At 38.5% G+C, this 19,439-nt stretch overlaps 1 protein-coding gene across 1 annotated transcript in view; it reads right to left on the bottom strand.

Annotated features, from left to right (window-relative positions):
- Nucleotides 1-44: 44 nt before the first annotated feature.
- mcm3ap (minichromosome maintenance complex component 3 associated protein) overlaps nt 45-19,439 on the bottom strand; it is a 26,987-nt gene continuing 7,592 nt past the window's right edge. Inside the window, exons 8-29 of the mRNA XM_086062900.1 lie at nt 18,629-18,826; nt 18,252-18,520; nt 17,997-18,159; nt 16,336-16,493; nt 16,009-16,229; nt 15,714-15,925; nt 14,955-15,055; nt 14,746-14,877; nt 14,523-14,636; nt 13,139-13,291; nt 12,840-13,037; nt 12,701-12,769; nt 12,476-12,610; nt 12,170-12,323; nt 9,261-9,525; nt 9,078-9,175; nt 3,479-3,869; nt 3,147-3,407; nt 2,943-3,072; nt 2,445-2,621; nt 466-616; nt 45-374 (exon numbers count right to left, since the gene is read on the bottom strand). Of these exons, the coding sequence (XP_085919026.1) occupies nt 207-374; nt 466-616; nt 2,445-2,621; nt 2,943-3,072; nt 3,147-3,407; nt 3,479-3,869; nt 9,078-9,175; nt 9,261-9,525; nt 12,170-12,323; nt 12,476-12,610; nt 12,701-12,769; nt 12,840-13,037; nt 13,139-13,291; nt 14,523-14,636; nt 14,746-14,877; nt 14,955-15,055; nt 15,714-15,925; nt 16,009-16,229; nt 16,336-16,493; nt 17,997-18,159; nt 18,252-18,520; nt 18,629-18,826 (3,918 nt within the window). The 3' untranslated portion in view covers nt 45-206. The remainder of the gene's footprint in view (nt 375-465; nt 617-2,444; nt 2,622-2,942; nt 3,073-3,146; nt 3,408-3,478; nt 3,870-9,077; nt 9,176-9,260; nt 9,526-12,169; nt 12,324-12,475; nt 12,611-12,700; nt 12,770-12,839; nt 13,038-13,138; nt 13,292-14,522; nt 14,637-14,745; nt 14,878-14,954; nt 15,056-15,713; nt 15,926-16,008; nt 16,230-16,335; nt 16,494-17,996; nt 18,160-18,251; nt 18,521-18,628; nt 18,827-19,439) is intronic.

Raw genomic sequence — 19,439 nt, 5'->3', positions numbered from 1 at the left:
TGTCGATTTCATTCAATATTTGCTTTAAAAAAAAAAAGACCATCTTTGACAATTTCATTTATTTGCTTAAAAACTATAATGGTCAATAAACTAGGTTGTCATAATTCACACAACATAAAAACACGTTCAATGCACAAGCATGAGATAATAGTCGTTTCTAATCCCGAGTGTAGAAAACTATGTCCTTTAGATAAAAAAAAAAAAGTTCAGTCATCAACAATGCTCATCATTGCACTCAATTTCAATTTGCAGGCTATTTCTTCCTCATGGCTTGCTTGAATCCGCTGCTTAAGATCTTTCAGTCGCTCGGTCAGTGACAAACGACTCCACTGGGACCGCTTGTCTTTCTTCAATGGCTCGAGGCTCTGAGCTTCCTGGAAACACAACAATTTAAAATTTCAATAGCCACCAACTAGTCACTTTGTCACCATATTTTGACAGATTATTTGTCATAAGATGCTAAACCTTTGTGAAAACAGCATCCAAAGGCTTGGCTGAGTGTCTGTGCCTTCCAAAAGCGGGCATGGCGAGCAAGATGGAGGACGGCATGAGGAGTGGTGTGGACCAGTCCACGCAGTCGCCGCCTTCTAGCCAATGCTGGAGCTGCTCTGTGCTCCTGCAAAGATCAGGCATGAAAACGGGTCAGGGGTGAAAAAGGTAGGGAAAGGACTAGGACCAAAATTTTGGCCGTTAATATCAAACCAGGGAGGGGAGAGGAAGGGCGACTTTTAATGTTCAAGATTTTATGGTGTCAAGAAAAACAGTTTGCGAAAATGCGAACGTCTTTGCTACATTTATCGGACCGTGGATGGATGTTGAAAAAACAGCATGTGCTGCATTCAAGTAGGGATGGGTACCTTTCGCATTTGAACCGGTTTGGTTCCAATTGTCGGTGCTGGGGTATCGATACCGGTACTGAACAATACCAATTTTCGGTACTTTTGTTCTGTTTGTGGTAATTAATGTTAATTTATTTAACAATAAAAAAATAATAAATAACATTCACTTTAACAGTCATTTTTCATTAAATAAAATCAAAGTCAGATTCATGATGTTTTATTATAAGTCCGATTTTCTGACAAATAATAAAACAATGAATTTAAAACACATTAACACACTTGCATGTTCTTTCTTCATTTTCAGGTTTAAGGATTACATAACCCTCTTTATCACATTTCTCTTATCTTATATTATTTTTACGCTTTCAAGTCTGGGGAAGGGGTTGTATTTTGTGCTGTCATGTGGAAATGTGTGTTGGTATGACCAAAAAAAAAAGTCCTTGGATATATTTGTATCCTTGAATTTTGAGGAAAACAAAATTATTCTGTCAATACTTTTTAAAAGTTACAATCAAAAAAGTCAAATAAAAATAAACAGTAATTGCAAAACAAATACTGGGTGCTCCTGCGCATTTTGCCGTGCATTTTTAGAGGCAGTGTGGTATCAAAGTCATATTAGCTCAGGGGCCAAATGGATGAGAATGTATTACCCAGTGGGCCGGATCAGTAAAATCATGGTATATAATTTCAAAACAATTGCGTCAATTATACGCAGATTTTCACAATTTGTGGGCCAACCCTAAATTACGGCGCTTAACTGTAATTATATTGTTCCAAAAAATAACATTAATGCAAATGGTACGCGGCAACACTTTTCCTGTATTAGTTCCGGACATGTTATATCTACCCGTTTTGCATATATATTGTTCCCAGAATGCATTATGTGGCGCAGTTAATGAAGTTATAAGGATGTTAATCCTTGTCATATGTTTATGTTACCAGTAATTGCATTTTTGTTATATTTAACACGTTTATGTCAGATTTTATTTATATATATATATATTTTTAAACAAACCATTACTTTAGGTTGTGTGTAAAATAATGACATTCAGGGAAATTCCATGTACAGGTTGCATTGCTCATCTCAGGATCGCTTTTGAAATTACAAATTTATATGTTTTGTTTGTGGCCGACTGATTATTTGGTCCGACATTGCTTTTTTTCCTTTACTTTCCAAAATTATCTCGCGGGCCGGATTAAACCTGTTTGCGGGCCTGATCCGGCCCACGGGCCATGTTTGACACACCGGTGTACACATTTACAATGAGAAAGAAGAAAGTTGGGATTGAATTCTATTAAAATAACCCGTTTTTCACAAATTGGGAAGAATTTGTGCCTTTGAGTAGTGTTATCTTACCAGTAGGTATGTGTTTCCACAGCATTTATGTGGAAATATTCGTTATTTGAAGGACTATTTATCCCGAAGTTGATGCTAACTTCCTGTTAGCATTTGAATGGGATCCTCCATTCACTTGCATAAGTATTAGCGCTAGCCTATCGATGTTTAAATACACACGGTATGTAATTCTTCTTATCGTGTGTTTAGTTTTACAGTTAACTCCAAATGGAGTGGAATCACTTGAACTACTTGTGCAGGAGCAGTACCTTTTGCTTTCAGCCTTCTCCTCCTCTAAAGTCTGGAACACCTTGTGGCTGAGCACCTCTACTGCTGTGGGCGTATGGGAGATGTCCAGGGGGGCTTCCTGGGCCTCCAGCACACTTGGGAACAAATTCTGCTTGATTGTCAGGTTGTTGGGTGTAGCGCAGGTAAGTGAACTTGTCCTTTAAGGAGGGAAGAAAGTCAATAAGAAATTGTGATTCCAGTTTAACAGCATGAACTGTGCCGTGTACATAACCTAGAGAAAATACAGAATTAATATTTATGGGCAGGAAATTGGTGACATTATTTTGGGCCAGTAAATTTTACAAGGAGTTTAGAATTTCTGATGTGAAAAAAACTTTACTAGATTTTCTTCAAGTAAACATTCATCCCAATTATTTTTAATGAGGTAGTGCTGCCAAGTCTTTTTCTGTACTTGTTTTTCAAATTAAAAGTAATTTTGAGCTGTTAAAAGTGAAAAAGAGGCTTTATTGGGGGGGTACCGTTTGTCATGTCGCTGTTTCTCCCTGTGGGTCATTCTGACGGCCTTGATCCATTCCTCAGGCGGGTGGAAGCCCTTGAATGACTCGCTGAGATAGTAAACCAGAATCTCGCCATCTTTTGTCACAGCATCTTAACAAGATAAATAAGCTCCATGTTACGGTCACATATTCAAGTCAAGAATCAAAAGAAGACAGTACTCCCACCTTTGCAGACGGGCGGTCCAGGGAGCTGCCAGTCTTTCAGTTTGTGGTCAATGCAGATGACGAGCACGTCAACCCAAGGGATCTGACTACAAGCGTCGTGTGTATCATCCCAAAAATTCCTACTTCTCCCGTGTCGGCCTTTGATTCGGACCCGCTCCAGGAGATTTTCCAGACGTGACATGATGAGGGGCTGACTGCCGTGCGTCGCTTGGATCTGACCGGCGAAGCGATAGATGGCTGAGCACAGCTCAGACCAGGTATCTAGAGGAAAAAGGACAAAAATGAATTTAGGAAAACAGCAATTTTGTTTGGAGTTTTTTCTAAACTTGTACCCAAGGTCGAAAGTTGGCTCCATTGTGGTAACTGCAAGTTGAGGACGGCTTCACGCAGCCAGGCCAGGTGCGGGCCAGTGTTCCAGCCCAGATGCGGAACAAACTCGTCGTTATCAGGCAGACAGAACTCTCCGGGCGGCCACGAGATTTTGGAGAGCTCTTCCGACGACACTTTAGCAGCAACGTGGCTGATGACGGCGTTGTACAGCTGGATGACGGGAGCGGGATCCTGCGGCGGGAGGCCGGCGGCGGCGCGCTCCTGGCAGTGAGCCGAGATCCTGCGACTGAACTCGCAACTCAAGCTGGTTTCTACAAGCTGCATCAGAGTGTGGCAGGAGAGGGGGATGTGTGGAGGTGCGCGGGGCAGAAGCCAACGCATGGCGCAGCTCAGCTAAAAACAAAAATAAATGGAATTGAAAATCCAAAGAAAACCACACTAACTTGAATCTGACAAAAGTATTAAAGGGGATTTTTGACAATAATATGTTCTATTCAGCCCCACTGGTCTAAATATGGTATTTTGGTTAATATTGCGTTAGTGGAATATGAGTTAAGCAGCAAAATCCAGCCGTTTTTATCCATCTCAGGGGGCGGCCATTTTGCCACTTGCTGTCGACTGAAGATGACATCAGTTGTAACAACCAATCACAGCTTAGCTTCAGAAAACAGGAGAGCTGTGATTGGTCGTTGCCTGAACCCTGAGCAACTGTGACGTCATCTTCAGTCAACAGCAAGTGGCAAAATGGCCGCCACAACTAAAAGAGAGGAAAAACCAAAATAACACAAAATAAATGAATTGATATAAGTAGGTAAGTAAATAAAATGAATAATAAACTAGAAAAATTCCCGCGGAAATTTTGAATGGGCCTGCTAACTCTTGCAACTCTTTTCAATGAGCAGTTTAAAATTTCAACCGTTGAAATCGCTCAAGAAATGTGGAAGTTATAATCAACTAAAAGTATTACTGCCCCTTTAAGAAACATGCACATTCACGCACATACATTTGATTTTAACTAACATTTCAATGAGCTGAACAGTTTAAAATTTCAACCATTGAAATCGCTCAAGAAATGTGCAAGTTAACCATAATCAAGATCAAATAAAGTATCTTACTGCCCCTTTAAGAAACATGCACATTCACGCACACACATTTGATTTTAAGTAACATTTCAATGAGCTGAACAGTTTAAAATTCAAACCATTGAAATCGGTCAAGAAATGTGGAATCTACCATAATTAACAGTATCTCACTGCCCCTTTACAAAACATGCACATTCACGCACACACATTTGATTTTAAGTTGTGAGGAGACGTCACGCACCAACACTCCATTGATTTGTATAGGATTACGCTCACCTCAAACAAAAGCCTCTCGCGACTTAACGGTTGAAGATGCAGATTCCAGAAATGGCTCGTTAGAACGGCAAGGGTTTGGGGAACGCGAGCATGTTCTCAGTTTTTTAATCGGATGAAAAATGACCAAATGAGAGCAGGTTGAAAACTTATGATTGATCGAAAATGAAGAGGCAAAAACGGCGAAAATTACATTGAAAAGAGATCAAAAATGTGCGACTTCTCCTCGCTTAAAGTGAAAATAAAGGTACTAAATGACACCTTAGCCAAATAAAACTTAGTTCTTCAGAAAGCAGAGGCTTGTGGCTACAAAATGTGCGAATTTGATGTCTAGTGAGCAAAGATTGTGGCCATGGTGACGAGTTGAAGTGAAACTTTTGGAAATATATTTTTTGGTTCCCAGCACTCAGACCTTAATTAGTCACGCTCTAACTGATGCAAGAAAGGCGACTTTCACCCCTTTGCTCACTGTCTTTGAACCCGCACAGGGGGGAGAGCTTTCATTCCTTAATTTTTTTTTTGACACTGAGCTAAAGATGACAAAAATTCCAACAAAATGAGCTAAAATTCATATCGGTCGGTTAACGTATGTGCGCGCAGCGTGTCTTTGAAAAAGGTGCTTGATTGGAGTTGATCTCTTTGGGATTCCCATTCATTCCTATGGGACTTTATTTGGGAGTTTTTTGGGAATAGCGTCGCCATGGTAACTGGGAATTCTTATAAAAATAATAGCGCACCGAGTCAGATCGAGCCGCATCGTTTGATACCTCATTTGTCCCGGTGCGATCTACGGTACGGGCCGCATTTTAGCAGAAAAAACGCGGAAGATTAAAAAATAAGAAAAAAAACTAGAAAAATTCCCGCGGAAATTTTGAATGGGCCTGCTAACTCTTTTCAATGAGCTGAACAGTTTAAAATTTCAACCGTTGAAATCGCTCAAGAAATGTGGAAGTTATAATCAACTAAAAGTATTACTGCCCCTTTAAGAAACATGCACATTCACGCACACACATTTTATTTTAACCAACATTTCAATGAGCTGAACAGTTTAAAATTTAAACCATTGAAATCGCTCAAGAAATGTGCAAGTTAACCAAAATCAACAGTATGTTACTGCCCCTTTAAGAAACATGCACATTCACGCACACACATTTGATTTTAAGTAACATTTCAATGAGCTGAACAGTTTAAAATTCAAACCATTGAAATCGGTCAAGAAATGTGCAAGTTAACCAAAATCAACAGTATCTCACTGCCCCTTTACAAAACATGCACATTCACGCACACACATTTGATTTTAAGTTGTGAGGAGACGTCACGCACCAACACTCCATTGGATTGTATAGGATTACGCTCACCTCAAACAAAAGCCTCTCGCGACTTAACGGTTGAAGATGCAGATTCCAGAAATGGCTCGTTAGAACGGCAAGGGTTTGGGGAACGCGAGCATGTTCTCAGTTTTTTAATCGGATGAAAAATGACCAAATGAGAGCAGGTTGAAAACTTATGATTGATCGAAAATGAAGAGGCAAAAAGGGCGAAAATTACATTGAAAAGAGATCAAAAATGTGCGACTTCTCCTCGCTTAAAGTGAAAATAAAGGTACTAAATGACACCTTAGCCAAATAAAACTTAGTTCTTCAGAAAGCAGAGGCTTGTGGCTACAAAATGTGCGAATTTGATGTCTAGTGAGCAAAGATTGTGGCCATGGTGACGAGTTGAAGTGAAACTTGAAATCTATTTTTTCTCTGTCTACACTCTGATTCTTAATTGGTCCGCTCTAGCTCATGCAATACACACACATGGGATAAAGGATATTTCACTCACTGTCTTTGAACCCGCACAGGGGGGAGAGCTTTCATTCCTTAATTTTTTTTTTGACACAGAGCTAAAGATGACAAAAATTCCAACAAAATGAGCTAAAATTCATATCGGTCGGTTAACGTATGCGCGCGCAGCGTGTCTTGGAAAAAGGTGCTTGATTGGAGTTGATGTCTTCCGGTTTCCCATTCATTCCTATGGGATTTTTTGGGGGAGTTTTTTGGGAATAGCGTCGCCATGGTAACTGGGAATTCTTATAAAAATAATAGCGCAGCGAGTCAGAGCGAGCCGCATCGTTTGATACCTCATTTGTCCCGGTGCGATCTACGGTTCGGGCCGCATTTTTGCGGAAAAGTCGTGGAATAATAAAAAATAACTAGAAAAATTCCCGCGGAAATTTTGAATGGGCCTGCTAACTCTTTTCAATGAGCTGAACAGTTTAAACTTTCAACCATTGAAATCGGTCAAGAAATGTGGAAGTTAACCAAAATCAACAGTATGTTACTGCCCCTTTAAGAAACATGCACATTCACGCACACACATTTGATTTTAACTAACATTTCAATGAGCTGAACAGTTTAAAATTTCAACCATTGAAATCGCTCAAGAAATGTGCAAGTTAACCATAATCAAGATCAAATAAAGTATCTTACTGTCCCTTTAAGAAATATGCACATTCACGCACACACATTTGATTTTAACCAACATTTCAATGAGCTGAACAGTTTAAAATTTAAACCATTGAAATCGCTCAAGAAATGTAAAAGTTAACCATAATCAAGATCAAATAAAGTATCTTACTGTCCCTTTAAGAAATATGCACATTCACGCACACACATTTGATTTTAACCAACATTTCAATGAGCTGAACAGTTTAAAATTTAAACCATTGAAATCGCTCAAGAAATGTAAAAGTTAACCATAATCAACAGTATGTTACTGCCCCTTTAAGAAACATGCACATTCACGCACACACATTTGATTTTAAGTAACATTTCAATGAGCTGAACAGTTTAAAATTTAAACCATTGAAATCGGTCAAGAAATGTGGAATCTACCATAATTAACAGTATCTCACTGCCCCTTTACAAAACATGCACATTCACGCACACACATTTGATTTTAAGTTGTGAGGAGACGTCACGCACCAACACTCCATTGATTTGTATAGGATTACGCTCACCTCAAACAAAAGCCTCTCGCGACTTAACGGTTGAAGATGCAGATTCCAGAAATGGCTCGTTAGAACGACAAGGGTTTGGGGAACGCGAGCATGTTCTCAGTTTTTTAATCGGATGAAAAATGACCAAATGAGAGCAGGTTGAAAACTTATGATTGATCGAAAATGAAGAGGGAAAAAACGGCGAAATTAACATGGAGGAGATAGGCGTCAAAGTCCGACTTCTCCTCGCTTAAAGTGAAAATAAAGGTACTAAATGACACCTTAGCCAAATAAAACTTAGTTCTTCAGAAAGCAGAGGCTTGTGGCTACAAAATGTGCGAATTTGATGTCTAGTGAGCAAAGATTGTGGCCATGGTGACGAGTTGAAGTGAAACTTTTGGAAATAGATTTTTTGGTTCCCGTCACTGAAGCCTTAATTGGGTATCAGAGTGGCGATTACACTCACTGTCTTTGAACCCGCACAGGGGGAAGAGCTTTCATTCCTTAATTTTTTTTTTGACACTGAGTTAAAGATGACAAAAATTCCAACAAAATGAGCTAATTTTCATATCAATCGGTTAACGTATGCGCGCGCAGCGTCTCTTTGAAAAAGGTGCTTGATGTGTGATTTTGTCTTTCCTTTTCCCATTCATTCCTATGGGACTTTTATTTGGGAGTTTTTTGGGAATAGCGTCGCCATGGTAACTGGGAATTCTTATAAAAATAATAGCGCACCGAGTCAGATCGAGCCGCATCGTTTGATACCTCATTTGTCCCGGTGCGATCTACGGTACGGGCCGCATTTTAGCAGAAAAAACGCGGAAGATTAAAGAATAATAAGAAGAAAAAAAATAAACCCCTTTTCTAGGATAGTAATATGTGCCTGCTTGCTCCGCAAGCAGCAGCTTCGCTGCTGCTTGCTCCGCTTAGCAGGCCCATAATAAACCCTTTTTTCTAGGATAGTAATATGTGCCTGCTTGCTCCGCAAGCAGCAGCTTCGCTGCTGCTTGCTCCGCTTAGCAGGCCCATAATAAACCCTTTTTCTAGGATAGTAATATGTGCCTGCTTGCTCCGCAAGCAGCAGCTTCGCTGCTGCTTGCTCCGCTTAGCAGGCCCATAACAAGAAATACTTACAAATGAAATATTTGTACAAATGAAAAATTTACTTATGGATCCCTTGCTATATGTATTTCTCTGAGACTGTCAATCAGAACTCATGTCCTGAATTAAAAAAAAAAAAGTATATATATATATTTTTTTTACCTGTTTGGATCCCTGCATATCATTTGTGGTTTCCGGTATGAACAACAACGTGTACTCTGATATTAGGCCGTCCTTTACCAGCATAGGCAGCATCAGTTCTTTAAGGCCGCCAAGGACAAAAGAACAAAAAACATCTCAAGTCAAACATCAGTACCCTTTTTCCCCACAATGTGAATCTTTTACCTTCTTCAAGTTTCTGCGTGCTGCAGGTGCCGCGCTCAGGCCCGGGCACCAGAATGACCAGCGGCAGCGGGCAGTGCCAAGTGCTGGCTTGCTGCAACTGTTTGAGCTGAAGCAGGGCCGAAAGAAGAGGGACGTCCTGCTCGTCACGATCGGCTTCCGAGAAAGGCAGCGCCGGAAGCAACATGATGAGTGCTCCCGAGCCCTGCAGCTCACAGCACTCCTCCATTTTGGATAAGCCATCGTTGGTCAGCGGACCTCTGGACACCTGCAAAACACCTCGAAATGTCACACAGCACAAAAGCAACCATATAGGAGGGATGGCAGGAAAACACCGCAACACATTTAGTGTAAGACATCATTTTGAACATTAACTCGAGATTCATGATACACTAATACAAGGGTCAGCAACCTTTCCGGTCAAAAGAGCCGTGTTAGCCAAATAAATAAATAAGTAAAAATCTGTCTGGAGCTGCAAAACATTTGAACATTGTGATGAAAGAAACTGTGTTAGTGTTAGTCTAATGTACAAGAGCTCAGAGCTGCACCATAAAAGAAAAATATGCAGCATCCAATATTTGGATTTATTTATTTTTTGGTAATTTTTCCTACACTTAAAGACTTTTCTGCCTTATTGTTAAATTTCTGACATTTTTGGCAATTTTATGGACATAGTAATTTTCTGCCTCTTTTCGTCATTTTTTTAGACATTTTTTCTGCCTTTTTTTCTTTGACATTATATGGTAATTTTCTGCTTTTCCTCTTAATTTTTGGAAATGTTTAGGTATTTTTAAAATACCATTTCCATCTACTTTTCGTTTCTTTCTGCAACTTAAAAATGTTGACTATTTTTTGTATATTTAATTGTTCATTTTTTATTTAATCATTAATTATGGGCCTGCTAAGCGGAGCAAGCAGCAGCGAAGCTGCTGCTTGCGGAGCAATTAGGCACATATTACTATCCACCCTAGAAAAGGGTTTAATATTATATTATTTTTTAATCTTCCGCGTTTTTTTCTGCTAAAATGCGGCCCGTACCGTAGATCGAACCGGGACAAATGAGGTATCAAACGATGCGGCTCGATCTGACTCGGTGCGGCATTATTTTTCTAAGAATTCCCAGTTACCATGGCGACGCTATTCCCAAAAAACTCCCAAATAAAGTCCCATAGGAATGAATGGGAAAAGGAAAGACAAAATCACACATCAAGCACCTTTTTCAAAGACTGTTTTCGGTTAACGTATGCTGCGCGCGCATACGTTAACCGACCGATATGAATTTTAGCTCATTTTGTTGGAATTTTTCCCATCTTTAGCTCAGTGTTTAAAAATTAAGGAATGAAAGCTCTCCCCCCTGTGCGGGTTCAAAGACAGTGAGCAAAGGGGTGAAAGTCGCCTATTTAGAGTGTGACTAATTAAGGCTTCAGTGACGGGAACTAAAAAATATATTTCCAAAAGTTTCACTTCAACTCGTCACCATGGCCACAATCTTTGCTCACTAGACATCAAATTCGCACGTTTTGTAGCCACAAGCCTCTGCTTTCTGAAAAACTAAGTTTTATTTAGCTAAGGTGTCAATTAGTACCTTTATTTTCACTTTAAGCGAGGAGAAGTCGGACTTTGGCGCCTATCTCCTCCATGTTAATTTCGCCGTTTTTTCCCTCTTCATTTTCGATCAATCATAAGTTTTCAACCTGCTCTCATTTGGTCATTTTTCATCCGATTAAAAAACTGAGAACATGCTCGCGTTCCCCAAACCCTTGCCGTTCTAACGCCATTTCTGGAATCTGCATCTTCAACCGTTAAGTCGCGAGAGGCTATTGTTTGAGGTGAGCGTAATCCTATACAAATCAATGGAATGTTGGTGCGTGACGTCTCCTCACAACTTAAAATCAAATGTGTGTGCGTGAATGTGCATGTTTTGTAAAGGGGCAGTGAGATACTGTTGATTATGGTAGATTCCACATTTCTTGACCGATTTCAATGGTTTGAATTTTAAACTGTTCAGCTCATTGAAATGTTACTTAAAATCAAATGTGTGTGCGTGAATGTGCATGTTTCTTAAAGGGGCAGTAACATACTGTTGATTATGGTTAACTTTTACATTTCTTGAGCGATTTCAATGGTTTAAATTTTAAACTGTTCAGCTCATTGAAATGTTGGTTAAAATCAAATGTGTGTGCGTGAATGTGCATATTTCTTAAAGGGACAGTAAGATACTTTATTTGATCTTGATTATGGTTAACTTTTACATTTCTTGAGCGATTTCAATGGTTGCAATTTTAAACTGTTCAGCTCATTGAAATGTTAGTTAAAATCAAATGTGTGTGCGTGAATGTGCATGTTTCTTAAAGGGGCAGTAATACTTTTAGTAGATTATGGTTAACTTGCACATTTCTTGAGCGATTTCAATGGTTTAAATGTTATTTTTATTGCGTGTTTCCACGCGAGTTAGCAGGCCCATTCAAAATTTCCGCGGGAATTTTTCTAGTTAATTATTTTATCCACAATTTTTTTTTTAATATATTATTTTCTCTCTTTTTTTTGATCCACAGGAGAGAGACTTAAGTGCCACATGTAGCTCCCGAGCTGCATTTTATACAAAACATTTTATAAACAAAATTAACAAAAGCTACAGTAAGTTAAAATGAAGCATTTTCAAAAATATAACTTAAAAACTAACAGACGTGTTTTAAAAACGGACTAACTGAATTAAAAAAATTATCTAAATCAAAATGAAATAAAAGCTAATTACAATGGGAAAAAAACATGCCATGTAAAGCAGTCATACTAGTTCATAGCGTAACCTCAAAACATCCCAAATTGAGGACCGCTGTCTTTTTTTTTTTTTTTAACAACCCACCAGTTGAGAATCAACAACTTGAAATCAAACAAATCCTAAATGGACTGACCTTGATGCTGATATGGACTTTATGGTTACGATGTCCATTTTCCCTGATTGTGTTGGACAGGTGGAGTGTGTGCAGGGTGCCATCTCGCTGTTCCTCCATCAACTTCGAACCTTGGCTGCCAGCCAGCTTCGCTTCTAGCCAATCGGACAGAATCCTGAACAGGAATTGAAGTTATTATTATTATTATTATTAAACTAATATTAATAAATTAATTATAATATATATATATATATTTATGAAACCGAGAGTGCAGTTTATCATCAATTTAAAAAATGAGATACTTAGAGCTGAAATGTAAATCACAACCTGTCTGCCAGGCTGGCAACACTTTCATGATCACTGGGTAATAACAAAATGGCTTTCCAGAAGATTCTATCAGGTGGCTTATGGAGATTTTCCATCAGCAGTGCTGGCATGTCAAGTGGCGCCCACACAAACTCGCTGTGACAGAAAATGTATTTAAATGAATAAAGCAAGGTGACACAGTTTGCTTGTGGTGAAAAACCATAAACAAATGAAATCTGGACTTACTCCAGAAGCTGCTGATAGTAGTAGTGGACTCTCATTTGGTGCACAGCCAAATGTCTCATTCTCAACACCCTTAAGACAGTGATGAATGGAGCAATTAAGTCAGGTACTTGCAATCCTAACAAAAAACAAAAAACAATACCTGGTGCTGGACATCGATAACCTTCCAGCATTTCCAAGGTTTACGATCCCGCGAGTCAGATCCTCTATGGACTGCTGTGCCGGCGCGCTCGGAGCCAGCGCCTTCAATTTGAAGCGAGGGTCCACGAAGCAAGGAGCCGCTGGGAAGCCTCTCATCTGTCTTTTCAGCTGCCGGCGCACTGCTACCACGTCACGCCACCTGGTTGGACAGATGAAAGAGACATAGAAAATGATGCCAACGGTATCGTCACCTCTCATCACATCAATTACGCCAATCTTCGACTCATTTTTCTTCTCTACCTTTTGATGTACTTGCGAGCACGCCACAGCGCAGCCTCAAGGATTTCTTCCACCAGCAGAGCGATGTCTGCTGTCAAAGTTTCCTCGATGAGACTTGTGCAGACCTCCACAGAACATTTAGCAACATAATGTGCTTTCTCATCCAATGCATGCCTGAAAGGGATAAAGATTTAATTACTTTCTTGTTATTTTACATATTATCCAATACTAAGGCTAAAAGATTCTAAAGGGATACTTGACTCATTGAGCCATTTTCAGCAGTAAAAAGTTCATATTTTGTCCAGAATGAATTTGACTTCATAATTTTTCTTGTAAATTAATAACTTTAAAAACAATTTTTTCCACTTGCTGTCGACGGAAGATGACATAACCTGTGCTGAGGAAGTAGGTAACAACTAATAAAGGCTCTGTTTGCTGACCAAACCCAGAAAACAGGTGAGCCGTGATTGGTTGTTACCTACTTCCTCAGCACAGGTGATGTCATCTTCAAATCGACAGCAAGTGGAACAAATAGTTTAAAGAAAATATTCTGTGATTTTTTTAAATTTTGTATTTTGATTACGATTTTATTTATTCCTTTTCTCGTGTATTTTTTTTTTTTTAACAAACAAGCAATAAAGAAATAAATTAAATAAGATAAAAATAAAAATAAGTGTCCCCAGAATTGAACACCCAACGTTGCCAAGACACGCTTAGGACCGCCCCCTCATTTGAATAACATTTGGACCTGACAGAGCATCTGCAGCATGAAAATGAGGGCAAAACGTTTTTATTTATTGATATTTAATTCTATGTATAATTTATTTATTTATTTATTTCGACATTTATTTTTATTAATTTTTTATTTGTATTTTTACTTTTATTTATTTATTTAGGGATCTATATATTTATTTGTTTTCATTTATTATTTATATTAAATTTTTTAATTATATTTTTTATATCTGTTTTTACTTTCACTTTTATTCATTTATTTATTTAGTAATTTATTTATTTTTTAATTTTGGCAGTGTTGGTTCTCCATACCGTTGTACATGTGAATTCATATTGCACATATGACCCCTTTCTTCTTTTTGCTCGACATACAGGTAGTTAGTTTGAAGATATTACAATAATAATAATAATTTTAAAAAATCACAACAGTCAAAAATTGACTACTGAGCGCACCAAATTCCCTGCAGCGTGGTGTATCATCACAAATCATTTGAGTCGGATGTGTATATATATATTAATATAATAAATAAAATATAAAAATCTAATAAAATATATAATAATATTATAATTATAAATATAATAATAATAATAATAATAATAATAAAATATAACATAATAAAAGTATACCATATTGAGAGGAGTTCAAAACTATGTGGACTACACTGAGCCTTACTGGAACACTGTGGTGGCAGTCTCCTTGATCGTCTCATCTAACACTTCCCGCATGATCTCTGTGAACAAAGACAATCTGAACTTGGCCAAAAAGTCTTTGTGCTCCTGTTTCCGCCTGCAATACAGAGAGCCAGCTATTACTTTGCATTGTGATCACCACACAAATAAGTAATGTGATGTCAATATTGCAAAATTATATTCAAATAAGGCAATACTAGACAAACCTTGCTTCTTCAATCTTGCGTTTCTCTTCAGCGACACGCTCTTGTTCCACATAGATCTCGGTAGAAGACAATTCTTGGAGCAGTTCTCCTAAAACCTCATTAAGTACGGATTCTGCCTGTACACTGCTCTCACTGCGGAAAAAACAGTCAAGGTTTGTCAGTCCGCGACGTTTGCACACATATATGTATGAAAGATAATGCAAACTTACACAAGAGCTGTTGTGACGTAACTGGCTCCATTAGCGGCTACCTCTCTGGCAGATGTTCCAACTATTTCATCAATCAAACTGTCCACTTCAGCCAGAATGTCCTGGGAAATATTCAGCGAAAAAAGTGAATATCCAAGTAAAATGTGAACAAATGCAAAAAAATAAAATAAAATCCCCACTAGGGGTGTGCCAAAAAACAAACGATTCTCATAAGAATAGCGATTCTCATTTAGTACGATTCAGAATAAATTTTAAATGTCCCAAAATTGATTTTATTTAAATTTGATACCGTCTTGCCCTCGTTTGTGTGTGCCTTTATTGGGAGTACTGTTGTACACGATTTGGCCACTTGGAGGCAGTGTGGTTCTGATGCACTGTTAAGTTGTAGCCACTTTGGAGAGTAGAAGGAAAAAGTCACCATCAAGTTATTCCAATAAAAGTTGTTTTTTTGCAGTGTAGGAAGAGCATATGCCGGTGAGTAATGTTAAGATGCTTCTCTGTATACATTCCTGAAGCGTTTTGTATGAATAGCCGTTTTTTTAAGTGATAAAAGTGCTGCGAGTAGTGCGCTAATTAGCATTAGCGAGTCAGACAGGGAGTAGATCATGACGATTATTTGCACATCTATAAATTGAAGCAGAAATCATTGTCAAGCAAATCATTTTGAATCAAAAATTGTTTCGAATTGAATCGCAGACCCAAAAATCTGAATCGAAACGAATCGTGAGACAGTCAAAGATTTCCACCCCTATTCCCCACCTCATCGCTGAACACAGGCTGAGGTTCTGGAGCAGGTGACGGTGCTTTGGCAGATGGAGGTTGCGGTAGAGGTTGGAGCAGTTGCGGGACTTGGATGCTTGAACCTTGAAAGGAATCGCTGGACTTCTCTGGAACGGCTTGTCTCAGACCAAAAACATTTGTTTGCAACTGGACGCCGAGCGGGGCCTTAACCTCCATTTTGGCAGCAATAGCTAAAAAAGAAAAGAAAAGAGGAAATTATATTGTAATAGATAAATGCGTTGAAATGATAATCCATACATTAGAGTGCCAATACTTTTAAATGGATTGGGTGCAGGCTCAGCCAGAGAACCTTCTCCTCTGTACTTGTTCTGGGAGTCAAAGGTGCAGACAGGTTTATGCTGAGGAGCATTGGGGAGAGGGCCTCCATTCACAACTTCCCCAGTGAGTGTGCTTTTTTTAGCTTGAATGACCTCCGACTTCTTCTGGGATAGAAACTCCGGCTCCTGATAGGCTATCCGACTCAGATCGACCACACTGTCAACAAAAAGTGGAGAGTCTCGAAGTCAACACATGCTTTATATTTGTCTCTTTTCTTTACAGCAGTTTTAAATGTACCCCACGGAAAATGTGCAATACTCACCCCTCGCCGATGTTAAGGCTGTACTGCTGGATGAAGTCGGTTGCTTCTTTGGCACTGCAGAACATCAACATCCGAACGATGTCGTCCATTGGGAAAGCAGTTGACCGTGGACCCACAGTGTGAGCAATGTTCAGGGTTTTTAGTGCTTTTGCTCTGACCTGCACAAACACGCACAAGAAAAGACTTCTCAGTTTCAAAATTTCTAAATAAAAGCCAAAACAGACCATGTTTTCCCCCCCCTCTAATTTATACTTTTTTGTTTAAAACAATTCAATCTGTTCCAACTATAAAATTTTGTTTTTCTCCTCTGTTTAAAATTTTTGACCGATTTAAACGTTCCAACTTTAAGCAGTTCAGCTCATTCGTACCGTGAACCTTTTTCAAAATTTCAAAAATAAAAGGCAAATATTAAAACTTTTTATTTTCCTCCTCTAATTTCTACAATTTTATATTACATCTTTTTTTGTTTTTCTCCTCTAATTTCTACATATTTTTCCCCTTCTAATGGATCGGTTCAAACCCTTATAATTAACATTTCATCTTATCCCGACATAATTTTTTTAATTTAAAAATAAAAGGCAGAGATTAGACACACAAAAAAAATCTCCACTAATGTCTAAATTTTTTAACAATTCAAACTGTTCCAATTTGACGATCAACCTATCCCTACCATAATTTTTTTCCCCCAAAATAAAATCTAAAAATTACCATGTACAAAAATGTTCTCCTCCAATTTCTACAGTTTGATCGATTCAAACAGTTACAACTTTATACTGTTCAGCTTATTTCAACAGCTCAGTTTTTTCAAAATTTCAAAATAACAGCCAAAAATAAAAATGTTGTTTTTCTCCTCCTATTTCTACACTTTTTCGACTGATTCAAATTGTTGTAAATATAATCTGTTCACTTTATACCTAATGCAATAGTTTTTCAAAATTTCAAATGAAATCCAAATGTATTTATTTTTTAAATGTTCTTCTCTAATTTCTAAAAAAAAAAAATTGGACTGATTTAAACTGTTCCAACTTTAAATTGTTCAGCTCATTCCAGGTCATTGGGTTTCATTCAATATCACTCGTTTTTATCTTGGAATTTTTAATGAAAAAAAAGTTACGTTCGTCCAAATTTGGTATCATTTTAGTTCAAAGCGTTCATTCAGCCTTGCAGCCTTCACTCTAGTTATAGTAACGTTACATTAATCCAATGGCTATTTACATTCCAACAATAATGTTAAACCGACCGCTAACTAATGCTAGCTGATATGCTAGCTCGTAGCATGGAGACATAGGAGCCACTGTAATGGCATAGAGAAATTTTGATGTGAAATAGTTTTAGATCCGAAACGTCCAACATAATCTGATGACAAAAAAATTATTGTCTTGACTAAAACAATAGTTTTTGTTGACTAAAACTAGACAAATAAAATGATGTTTTCTTGGACTAAAATAAAGTCTAAAATGCTAGATTTATCGTCAACTAAAAATTGAATAAATAAAAAACGGATGAGGTTGACAAACTATGTCAAAAACTAACAAGCGTGATTGAAACTGGACTAAAAATGAGACTAAATTTTAAAATGGCGGATAAAATTAACACCGTCACCCACAATTTCTCCAGAAATTGCTTTCCCTAATTTAATATTGTGTTGATTTTTTTCTGACCTGATTGAAATATCTGTGGAGGAGGCAACTAGCCAGGTAAGATGCTCTTTTCACCAGCTTGAAGAAACGCACAAAGTTGTTGCTGTTGAGTGCGGCAAATGCCTGCACTGCAAAATGCACTTCGGGAGAGTTGCGCACTTCATCGCGAAACTGTTGAATCTCACTGTACAGACAAGAAAGCAAAAATATTTAATATATTGTATGCATACTTTGAATTTATTATTATTATTATTTATGAAGATTTTGCACACTAACCGTAGGATGTCCCCATCATTGAGCTTCAGCAGGACACTGTACTGGCGGAACTCGGCCTCGCGGGGGCAGTAGATTTGACGGTCTTTCAGGTCCTGGTACATTTCTTTCAGGCTCTGCAAGCACTTTGTCAAGTTCTCGTTGTTGATCTTAACTTCAAAAACGGACATTGGCTCTTCGCAGAGATGGTGGGCGCAATGTAAGTGGAAGCGTGTGCACTTCTCGATGAGTGAGACCGTGTGTGGGCAGCACAGACGTTGCTGGATGATGTCCTAAGGCAAAACAGGAAAAGGGGTCAGGAAAATGAACTAGTGAGTTTAAGCGGTTCCGAAAATTGATGATCTTAACATTTTAATATTTGTGCCCAACTCAGTTCCTACCTTTCGTATCCCACGGGTCCTGTTCCAGACAAAATCGTACCAATCCCGCAAGCTGTCATGACCCTGGTCCATGATGCGAGTGACCAGATAGTCCATGGTCATGCCAAGTACTGGCAAGGGGCGTAATTCATGAGGAAGGGGCTCCTCCTGGTCAGCTGATGAACGACTGTACTCTTTGATGGCCGCTGCGTGATCAACCTGGTTGAGTTCATTGGAATATACTATTTAGTCGCCATTAATTTTGTATCACAAATGTACAGTAATTTCTGGACTACAAGCCGCTGCTTTTTTCACTTGCATTCGACCCTGCGGCTAATACAAAGGTACGGCTTATCCATCAGATCACAAGTTGGCGCACTATAAAGGAAGCGCAAGAGCGTCAGGCAAAGCAAAACAAACCAAGTGAGCCCAAATACAGTAGGAGAGACAGAACGAGAGAGAGACAATTTGCGCCCTTACTATAGAAAAGAAAGTAGCGGAAACACGGTGCGGTAACATTAAAACACCTGCGGCTTACATGTGTAACAAACTCGAGTATTCCCCAAATTTAGCTAGCGCGGCTTATAGTCCAGAAAAAAACTTTAATCTATGGAAGAGGATTAGGGCCAGTGAAGAGAAAAAAAGGTTGGCAGGATTCTGACTTTAAAATGAGAATAGTAGCACTAATGAAGTCAGAATTCTGAATTTGAAGTCAGAATTCTGAGATTAAAGTCAGAATTTTCACAAATCAGAATTCAGACTATTCTCAGAATTCTGATATTAAAGTCAGCATTCTCACTTTAAAGTCAGAATTCAGTTTTATTTAAAGTCA

Source organism: Leptonotus elevatus, chromosome 19, assembly GCF_054856555.1.
Source record: "Leptonotus elevatus isolate MCC_2025b chromosome 19, RoL_Lele_1.0, whole genome shotgun sequence".
In the NCBI taxonomy this organism is placed as follows: domain Eukaryota; kingdom Metazoa; phylum Chordata; class Actinopteri; order Syngnathiformes; family Syngnathidae; genus Leptonotus; species Leptonotus elevatus.
This window is presented reverse-complemented; position numbering and strand designations above follow the sequence as displayed.